This window comes from Medicago sativa, chromosome 7, assembly GCF_051527215.1.
Source record: "Medicago sativa cultivar Bolivia chromosome 7, Bolivia_mono, whole genome shotgun sequence".
NCBI lineage: Eukaryota > Viridiplantae > Streptophyta > Magnoliopsida > Fabales > Fabaceae > Medicago > Medicago sativa.
Window position 1 is genome coordinate 75,568,060 of NC_140755.1, and position 10,985 is coordinate 75,579,044.

Consider the following 10,985-nt stretch of genomic DNA (forward strand, 5'->3'; position numbering starts at 1 on the left):
ACTTAGATCAATTTTGAATACTATAGTAAAATCACACACAACATTAGAATGAAGATCAAATGTGGATTGTGCTTTGTTGAAAAATATTTCAAAGATAAATTCAAAACTAGGATCCATTAGAAATAATATTTGAACAATGATAATTTTCAAAATCACAGTTTTTTGCAAAACTCAAATCAAAAATGTTTTACGTAAGAATCAAGCAAAGTATAAGCTTGATGAAGATAAGCATGACATTAGATTTATCCAAAAAAAATTATTTGAGACAAGAGAATGAATATAAGTCTAGTAGAATTATGAAGTGTGATATTTTAAAAGCTCAACTAAGATTTATGCAAATTTTTAAAAATGATCAGATCACATGAACAACTTCACATTTTAGATCAGTGTGAAGTCTAACCGTTAAGATATTTTTATGTTCCAAGTCTTAGATCTATCATGACTTAACATTAAGGAACAAAGCCCAATATTTCAATGAACTATATTTATCAATGAAAAAATATTCAATTTATGACATAACATAATTTGGTCAGAAATGCACGGTTGCTTTCCTTATGCGTAGGGTTTAGCATGGGAAAGGGAAATTGTTTCCCACCATGGGAAAGTAAATTTTAACGATTGGATCAAACTAGACCATGCACCCGTGCTGCCGCACGGGTCATATTGACGGCAAATAGAACAATCAAATAAATAGAAAATAATGTGCTTTTGGTGCAAATACAATGTTAATAGTAAAAATACAATCCATGCTAACACCATTCTCATCGGTGATTAGAATCTTCAGACCACTCCTTGAGGTAACTCTCGATATTGCGAAAAATAGTGCATTTTTTATGCTTGAGCGTGCCATAAAATGAGTAGTTGTGCTGGTGCATTTTTTATGCTTCCCTGAACATTTTAAATGTGCCTATGTAAAATGAATTCTTCACACCTTTATGATATGCTTGATGATTATAATCTTGGTAACAGATTTGAACTATACGGTAACACAGTGAAAATATGTTTCTAAATAGCGGTGATTTTTCACTTAATAATAACACAGTCGGAAAATTGAGGAACTTAGTGTTGATCTGCAATTGAAAAATAACAACACAACAGGAAAATTTATTTTACTAAATAGCTGTGCAAAAAATCCCGTCTTATATAGCAGTCACTCCACATTGAAGAACACAACAGGTAAAACATTTTACTAAATAGCTGTGCAATGACAATTAAAAATCTGTATTCATCTTATCTCTGATTGTACAGTGAAAAAAAAATAACAAATTTAAGACAGTTGGTTCTAAAAAGCGGTGATTTTACAATGAAGAACAGAACAATAAAAATCTCGTCCTAAATAGCTACGATTCTAAACAGCGGTGACTATAAATCGAACAATTTCGCTGCAAAAATATCGTTCTAAATAGAGGTGATTCTATATTGAATAATAGCACAGTAAAAAGCAGCTTTGAAATCACGGTGTTTCTACAATTGATCATAACCTGTACAATTCATAACTCTCATCTATTAGTGAGTAAATCATATTATAATTACGGTTGAAATCAACAGTGTCACATTTTGAAGTCACTGTAAATCAACAATTATAAAATCATTTTACGCTACATTGTATATAGTTCAAATAGAGCAGCATATTTTCATAATAAGAAAATGAAGCGAATTCAGAAACTCCATATCCTTCTTGTCAATTTCTCATGCAGTACAATTTAAAAAGTAGAATAGTCCAATAACATAAGCCATGCTGGGATCAGTGCATGAGGGCAAAGTACATAATTTATCACATCTGAATGAAAATGACAATAAACGCTCAGAATATATACACTTCGACAACCAAATGCATAATATAAAAATTCAATGTGATAAAGAAAGAAGTATTATCTCCAATATTCGGTACACCAATCCTGATAAATGACTCCACAGTTAGTCTTCGGCTTGAACAAAATTGCTTCCATTCACCCTTGATCTTGTAATGCGGTTCACGGGAACGGACAAATGCAAGGGTAAAATTCCAAAGGAGCTGCAGATACAGAAAAATGATAACAACAATATGTTAGATAGTCTTGAATCAAAACAAACTGAAACATAACACAACATCAGAGATAAGAGTATCCATGCCCATCAACAACTTGTACGTCAAAAAGGTCTGGATGTTATTGTGAGCCATGGCTGGATGGAAGCAATGGGGGGGGGGGGGGGGGGGAAGGTTTAAGCTGAAGTGTGTTTGAGTCTTTGAGGTGCCATAAAATTAACCTATGCAAGGAGGCTGCGACATATATAATCTTACCATCTTATGGTGCATTTAGCTTCATTTGTAGCACTTATTAATCCTCAAGACAAAGTTCACTCAACCCAAAGTTTGATCAATGATAAGAAATCTAATGTTAATCTGATAAATTGTCCTAGAACTATAAAGCCTATGGAAGAAGGGAGGGAAGTCTGAACAAAAATATACAATCAAAACAGAGATATATGTACAACATAATTATGCATGAGTAGTACAAAGGACAGCACCAATCACCAAATATAAATATTGATGTAATTTTCCAATTCAAAGCAAAAACTATTTTTACCGCTTATAATCAAATTGAAGTTTAGAAACAAAATCAATTTAAGCATTCCTATCAGTGAACTACTTTCAATAACAGATAGTTACAAATAATATAGCTATCAACCAGTATGTTGTTTCATGAACCAATAAGTATCAGTGAACAAACACTAAGAAGCACACAGAATTGATAGACAAAATAAAAGCTAAAAGAGTGTTATTCTCATTCTGATTTCAATACCTATGTGGAGTTAAATGACAATTAGACAGAAGTCAAATCTTAAAAAAATTGTTACTATACAAACAGCTCCAAACAACTGTCTTGCAATGTTTCGTCTTCTCTCATAGAGCTTCCACTTCAGCTCGCCGGTGACATGGGAGAGAACTTTGTGATCTGTATGAGGCAACTAAAAACAATTATTTCATCTATGGGCAATGGATCGAAACACTATCAAAAAGAAAACAAAATTTAGTAGTCGAAGAGATGTTAAAATGGCGATGAGATCATCAGCATAATTGGAAGAGCAGTTCAAATATAAGTAAAATAATAGAAAGATACCTCGTGATCAAGCAACAAATTTTCAGGCTTGATATCTCTGTGAATAACATGGTTCTCGTGACAATATGTCAATGCTTCCGTGAGGCTTAAAATGTACTAAAATTTTCAAAGTTGAAATAAACTAAGTAAGATTCAATATAATACAAAGAATTGCTACAAAAGGAAAGAGTAAAATTATAAGTAGCATAGAATGGTAGAATATAACATACATTGTGAAAAACATGGTAGTTTCAAATCAAATTTTCAGTTTCTCTGTAATCCATATTTCATAGCATGTCATTACAATTATCTCAACTGCTAAAATGATCACATACATATCATACTTCCAAAGAAGTCCAGATAGATGGTATGATACAGATACTTTACGACACATATATGGTGATATGAGAAACTTACAAAAATCAATATAGGACATGGCAAGATACATTGACTAAAAAACTATGACAATCGTGTCTTTAGTCAGAAATACGTATCGAAGATATTAAAACAAATACTGAATGCTTTTTGTGTACAAATCACAAAATATCACACGTGTTTGGTTAGAAATATGCCTTTAGTTTGAAATATGTGTATCAAAGATGTATCGTATCTAGATGACAAATGTGTCGTCAGTCAGAAATACGTATCGAAGGTATATCTAAGAAGTATTGGTGAAATTTGTACTTTTCAAGTTGTTCCTTAAAGATAACCTTCCATGCAACTACAGCCTTCAATGTTAACTTCAACTCACTATCTTTATATCTAATCCAAAGGTACCTTTGCAAACAACTCTACCAAAACCCTAAAACTCTCTTATTTGGCGCTAAACACATGTTGCCCCACCTAACCACACTTAATGCAAAGCTACTTGGGTAATCATTTTCAGAATTCAAATTTCCCCCCGCAAAGCAATCCCACTAAACAGCTTCATGCCTTTACAACTTCCAACTACAATATTCATTATAGTTTGTAATTCCAAAGCATGCAACCATTCATATCTTCCAAATCCTCTGCCTATTTAATAGTCTTCCATCACAACCATTTCCTCACCCGCATATCTATTCTTACGTGAAACAAAAATGGATCATAACAATGTTCATACTCTCCTAGCATACCACAACATGACTGGTATTTGATACACATCCATCACAATACTCTCCTCTCTTTTCAACAATGATCAGACCAAGCAAACCGGCTTTTCCTCCGTCGCGATTCATCAACGTTGCGTCCACTTTGGCTTGGATCTCCTTTGTCGTGTGCTTCTTTGGCTTCACAATCAATCATAATGACAATGAACAAGTGTCCTGCAACAATGTAATCAACCTGGTAGATGGCAAACAAACACCTTGCAGCAAAGTGATTGGAAAAAGGTCCGCAAATGAAGTGGGATCAGATAAGCTGGACAATTAGCTGGGGAAGAATCATGTTAAGTCTACTATGCTCAATCTACCAACAAACCCCTTAAACTCAAAGCTGTCAAGATTGAGCTCGCTTAATTGAAGACAGCTTTCTGTGACCTATGTTTCATTTTGTTCTTTTTTTTCCGTTGTCTTTCAATGGTTGTATGAATATTAAGTCTACTATGCTTTCATCTTTGTTGTGCACTATATGTTTCCTATCACATGGTTGTGAACCGTGTTATCATTTTTTGCGTTGAATGGTGCACCAACTTATATTCATTGCCCACTTCAAATATGTTACTTAATCCTATTATAGTTATTGTGATCATTGTTGCAACGTTCACCAAGCTATGTTAATCTCTGATGAATTTTTTTAAAGCCTCTCAGAACATACTTTGACCACATAATTTTACCACATACATCCTCATATATCTCTTGCCTCCAGAAAATTCAAGAAATGCATTTCTTTCATGGATTAACTAATTCATCACGTAAAATCATGAATTTAAGCGTACTCCTTTTTTTTAATGTATTTCTGTGTACTTTGACATAAAGAAAGTTGAAACTTTTAAAAGTTAATGATCAACTTACTTACACCTCAATCTTTCAAAAAAAAAAAAAAAACTTACTTACACCTCAAATTAAGTTAGTTGATTAAAATGGTATTTAAGATTAAGAGCTTCACATAAAAATTCCTATTAGGACATCTAAGAATACAAGTAAGGGTCATGTTAACTTGTGCCCTTAGGGCACAAGATAAGGAATCTAAAAGTAGAAATATTCCTTTAAATTTTGTGCATTATATTTATTATAAATTCAAAAATTAAATTGAATGCACACATTCCAACAAAAAGTTACTATGTTGGGTACCTTATCTTGCAACATGTAAACGCTAATCTTGCAACATGTCAATCTCAAATACATAATCATGCCAACCATCAGGTTACAATTTTAGTCAACATGTTTGACATACATCCTCAAAGTTGACAGCATGCTTGAAGTTTAAGTTCCCTTCTTAGATCGTGCTAAATTAGGCCTCTGTATAGAAAGATAATCTAAAATACCCAGAAGAAAAAATTGCAACATTAATCCAATATTAGGCAGTTCATATAACTGATAAATTTCATAGCTTCAAGAAGAAAAAATAAATTACATCAAAACTAATATGGGACATAGTAGGTGTAACTATTGAAAGCACTTATTGTGTACGGTGCTCAAGATAAGTTGGGGCTCAACTACACCTTTGAAATATGAGAATAATTAATATTGTGTCTGAGCGTCTATACCAAATGTCTTATAGGTAGCTCATACTGAACCGCTTTAATGAGATTTACATAGGATCATTATTATTAATGGTAGAAGTTGTTTCTTTAATTGTTACTGTGCTCAAAGCTTAAGTTAGCTATCCCATGCCTTGGAAGCGTAATGTAATAACGAGGCAGGTTGTTCTAATCAATATGCATAATGAGGTTTGTGTTTAGCAAGATACAACCAAATCCATTACGTAAGATGTGCAAGGTCGTCTAGGTATTTAGACTCATATATCAATCTCAATGCTGCCCAACAATAGGCGAATTCTTGGACACCATCAATGCTTCGGGTCTCCCAAATCATAAAATAAGATTGAAAGTTGGAGTTCCTATAATGTTAATTACTCCCTCCGTTTTTAATTATAAACAAATTTTGAATTTTAGGTAATATAGACCACATACTCCCTCCGTTTTAAAATGAGTGTCGCTTTAGCCAATTGCACACAGATTAAGGAATGAGATAAAGTAGTCAAATGTCATAGCAATTTTACCAAATTATCCAAATCAACTATTGGTTTGTTTTTCATTAAATAAATAATAATACTTTGGAAGTAGTGTAACATAGTATTAATTGAAGGGTACAATTGAAAAGAAAAAGTTATTATTGCATTGGAAACTGAAATTGACATTCATTTTGAAACAATTTATTTTGGCTAAAACGACACTCATTTTGAAACGAAGGGAGTACATCATTAATTGAATGAATCTAAAATCAAAATTTGCTTATAATTAAAAATAGAGGGAGTAGAAACGTGGACCCAACTGCAGGCCTGTGCAACGAAACTAGGTTGACAATCACAATAATTGGTGGATATGTACATGAAGGAAAGGTGATAACACGCAGCAAAATTGGGGATAAGGTATGTATACCTCGACTATCATTGACACAATCTAATATAAGAATTCCATTTAAATTTCAACGTAGACAATTTCCAATTTGTGTATGTTTTGCAATGATTATTAACAAAAGTCAAGGGCAGTCACTCAAACAAAATGACATATATCTTCCAAAGCCAATTTTCTCGCATGGTCAACTCTATGTAGCAATATCAAGAGTTACTTCAAAGAATAGTCTTTGCATTAATAGTACTTTGAACGTCCTGTTTAAAGAAGTAAGAAAAATGATGACGTTAAAATTATAAGTTGTAATTGATCTATTAAACTTTGCTTTGTACTACTACATGTACAATGTATATGACCCGTGCGGTAGCACGGGTGAATAGTCTAGTTCTGGTTAGTTCCAAAACATTATCAATGTGGAAACAAAGAAGCTACAATAAGTAGCTTTCATGTCAGCGTGGATTTCCACCGCAATTTTACAAAACACACCACAATATCAATTGAAGGCTTAGTAAAAAAAGAAACTAAGATCAAATTACTAAAATAAAACACGGTTTCACAAACTTAAATAAATGTTCCCACCTGCAACAAAGTTAGTTGTGCAGAAAGTGTAGTGGCTTCCGTCTGCAGAGTCTGAACCTTGTGTTCTAGCTCCGAATGTATTGCATCTTGCGCTCAAATACCAGGATAAGCATGAACAGAAAAGTAAAAAAATGGTGTAAACAAACTAAAATACCAGGATAAGCATGCAATGCTTCAAGAGAAGCAGCTTTACTCAAAGGATCAGTACCAAGCATGATAACATGACCACCTTTAAGTCCATCTTGTTTGAAAAGAGTAGCATACTCAGCTGCAGATTTATCAGGCTCAAAATTGGTAATTGGATCAGACCCATCATCCTCTTTCAAATCTTTTGGGTTGACCCAACAATTTGTTTCACTTTTCCCTACAAAAACACAATGACCCACGTCTTAAAATTTCATTGGCCTAAAAACCCACATGTAAAATTCGTACCTTTTTGACATGAATTGGCAAGAAGTTAATATTGATTGAAAGGGTTACCTTGTGAATATCGATGCAGGGGCGGAATTGAACGAAACATTGAATAGAAGGTGGAGATTTTCGTGTTGGTGAAGAGGAGAGAGGATTGAAGCGAAGAAAAGGGAGATGATTGTGGCGGAGGAATGGATAAGATTGATGTAAGAATTTTCCTACATGTCATATAACTATGTACACGTGAGTATATATAGGATCGTTTCCACAGGGAGTTACGTTTAATCATAAGCATTTACACAATCGTTCACATTAAGGGTTTGGATATAATTTGTTTGTTTGTAACACTATATCCATATTTGACATTTAAGTAAAAACGAGAGGGGATCGAACTATTTCGCTTGCGGTATAAGATAACGAGCAAGCATAACAGCAGCAATCTCTCGATCGATTAACAGACTCTAGCTTTATAACCAATATTATTACAATCATTTCTACAATATCCTTCGTGTCCAAAGCGACATCGTTATTTCCAAGTTAGCGTTTAAACATTCGTGTCCAAATTCCTTAAACGATAACAAAGTCGATCGGATGACTTAATCGACCGTGTCCAGTCTGATTAAGTATCCGAAAGCATTAAAAGCTTGATTAAAAGTAATTATCAAAGGTTTACAAACTTGTCAAGAGTGATATAACATAAGATAGATTGTTATTCTAGTTCTAGATTCAAGGGTTTGTGTCCAAATCATCTTGAATCTCTTTGAAAGCATTAAAAGCAAGAATAACAACAATATTGAATCATTAAGCTAGAACCTTATATATTAAAAGATCAAAAGATTACATAATAGCTTGATTGTTACCTCAATACTACATAGAAGGTGATAGTTACATATAGACATGTAAACTAATGCAAGGAAGGAAGGAAAGATGAAGATTCCATGCCAAGATCCTTGATGTCTCAATGAATCTAGGGTTGAATCTACTCCTTAATCACTTGCTTTGTGTTTCTCTCTATGAAATAGCTCTAACCTCTCTCTAGAAATGTATAAAATGTTTCAATGGAATAGTGAATAATAGTAGAGAGAGGGAAGAATGCTATTTAAATGGGCCTGCATTTATACACCTGCGCTAATAGCGCAACTCACGCTAATAGCGTGGTAAGGCGGCCTATAATCTGGCCAATAGGAGAGTGCCACGTTGGCCTTGCCCTGCTGCTACGCTCCAGCCACGCCAATAGCGTATATCTCTGGAGTATTTACGCTAATAGCGTAGTTTACGCCAATAGCGTAGTTCTTCTTGACTAGCTACGCTCCAGGTGCGCCAATAGCGTAGCTCTCTGGAGCTTGTACGCTAATAGCTCAGAATACGCTATTAGCGTACTCTTCAAGAGTTCTCCAAAACCTACGCCCCAGGTACGCTAATGGCGTATCTCTCTGACCTTGGCCATTTCTTCTCACGCTAATAGCGTAGGACACGCTAATAGCGTAGGACATTGAACTTTGACGTTTCTTGCTCCTTGCTTGTATTTTCCTGCACAAAAAGGGTAGAATAAGGCTCAAAAGCATAAATGACATATTTACACAATAATTGGAGTTTTCCATAGAGAATCTTGCAAAATAAGTCACTAAAATGCCTAAACTCCTATATGAAATATATCACTTTTAAACACTTATCAAACTCTCCCCAACTTGGCTTTTTGTTTGTCCTCAAACAAATCAATTGAAAAGGAAACTAACAAGGCTTTGGACAAGGTTTTCAACATGGTGTCAAACAATTCAAAACAAAAATAAACAAATGGTGATTCAAATATGATCGCGTGGATAAGCATGAGGTCCTCCGCTACTCTAGGTTCAAACTAAGAATGCGAAAAATGTCCTAAGCACAAACTATACATCATAAACTTCAAAACATAAACATATCTATCTATGAACCACACCTAACACACTTCTTTGAAAGTAAATGCAATATAATGATAACAATGAATGAGGTAATGAACACACATCCAACAATCATGCTAACATCCTATTTAAGTTAGGTGTCCATCCAAATATCGTCTCAAAAAGCATAAAAGCATGGATCAAAAGGTCTTGCAAGGGTTATAACTTGGCCGGGCTACAAAAGAAATGTCATATGTGGGGCAATTGATCAGAAAGCCTATCAAAGAGGAACATTTTTTTGTATCACAACTTGAAATCCATATACTTCCCTACCAAGAATTAAAACCTTTGGTGATTAACAATCAAACTTATAACCTTGACAACTTATTCTATTTTTGATTTTTCTCTTTCTTTTTCTTTTCTTTTCTTTTTCAAATGTACAATTTTTTTTTTTCTTTTTCAAATGTACAATTTTTTTTTTCTTTGATTCAATGTTGTCAGGTTATTTTACAACTTCACCATAACTTAACATATAATGCCTCCTTTTCCTCCCCAACTTGAATACAACAAAACTCTAATTGAATGTTCCCCTATCCTAAGGCAAGGGACAAAGTACAAAAAGGTTAAGGGTTCAACAAAGTAAAATTATCAAAGTCCTATAAGATTCAACCATGAACTGGATTTTTGAAAAATTTCAGGCAAATTCAACAAGCATTGTGCTTATGAATATTGACAGTTCATGTTTGAGGACTTGATTCATTTGGCTCAGATTGGGGTATCGGATACTCGCTCTTCTCACAGGTAGGCTTTATGTGGTCAAGTAGGTTATTCTCAATTCAAAAAGTGCCTTGATCCTTTCCATGCTTTCAAACAATTCAAAATAATTATCAGATTTAACATAACTAAAACAAGTTAGACGATGATTATCGGTCTCCAGCATATATACAACAGATTGAAGCTACCTCACATTTAGGTTAAGTACTAAGTGGTTCAAAAATATTTATGTTTATGAAAAGACTTACATGATATATATTTTGTGCAAAGTACAAGTTTCAAATTCTTATTAAAAACCTAGAATAACAGGAAACCAATACCTTGGCCTTACGCTTTCTCACAAGTAATATCATTATCACTCACCTGCTTTTGCTCAAACATGGCTCCATGGAGCACTTTAAAATTTATTGTTCATGAGCAATTTTCTTTTGAGAGACACAAGCAAGATGTAACAAAAAATTGCATCCAAAGCATAAGTTATTAAACCAAAAAGCTAAGTCATTAACTAAATATAAACTAACAAAGTAACAAATCAAGCACTAAAACCACAGTGCTTGAAGAGTACAAAACACAACCAATTAAACAACTGTTCCAACATGAAATAAAAACATAGAGTTAGAAAGCAGAAAGAAAAACATCACTAAAAACCCAGATCACTGATCATCCTCTCCAGCATCATCCATATCAAGATCCTGGTACACATCATCATCA

General features: G+C 33.8%; 1 protein-coding gene across 4 annotated transcripts; it reads right to left on the reverse strand.

Moving 5' to 3' along the window:
• Positions 1-1,648: 1,648 nt before the first annotated feature.
• LOC146908520 (1-(5-phosphoribosyl)-5-[(5-phosphoribosylamino)methylideneamino] imidazole-4-carboxamide isomerase HISN3, chloroplastic-like) lies at positions 1,649-7,825 on the reverse strand. Of its 4 annotated transcripts, none has more exons than XR_015019674.1 (5): positions 7,693-7,825; positions 7,213-7,576; positions 3,102-3,197; positions 2,784-2,936; positions 1,649-2,014 (listed from the first exon to the last, which is right to left on the reverse strand). XR_015019674.1 is itself a non-coding variant. In XM_085727504.1 (5 exons), exons 1-3 carry the CDS (start codon positions 7,730-7,732, stop codon positions 3,124-3,126), a joined length of 324 nt encoding a protein of 107 aa, XP_085583630.1. In that variant the 5' UTR covers positions 7,733-7,819; the 3' UTR covers positions 1,649-2,014; positions 2,784-2,936; positions 3,102-3,123. The 4 variants fall into 4 exon arrangements, 2 of the variants coding, with proteins under 2 accessions (XP_085583630.1, XP_085583631.1); XR_015019675.1 differs by having other exon boundaries at positions 2,784-2,949; XM_085727504.1 differs by having other exon boundaries at positions 7,367-7,576; positions 7,693-7,819.
• Positions 7,826-10,985: the final 3,160 nt, after the last annotated feature.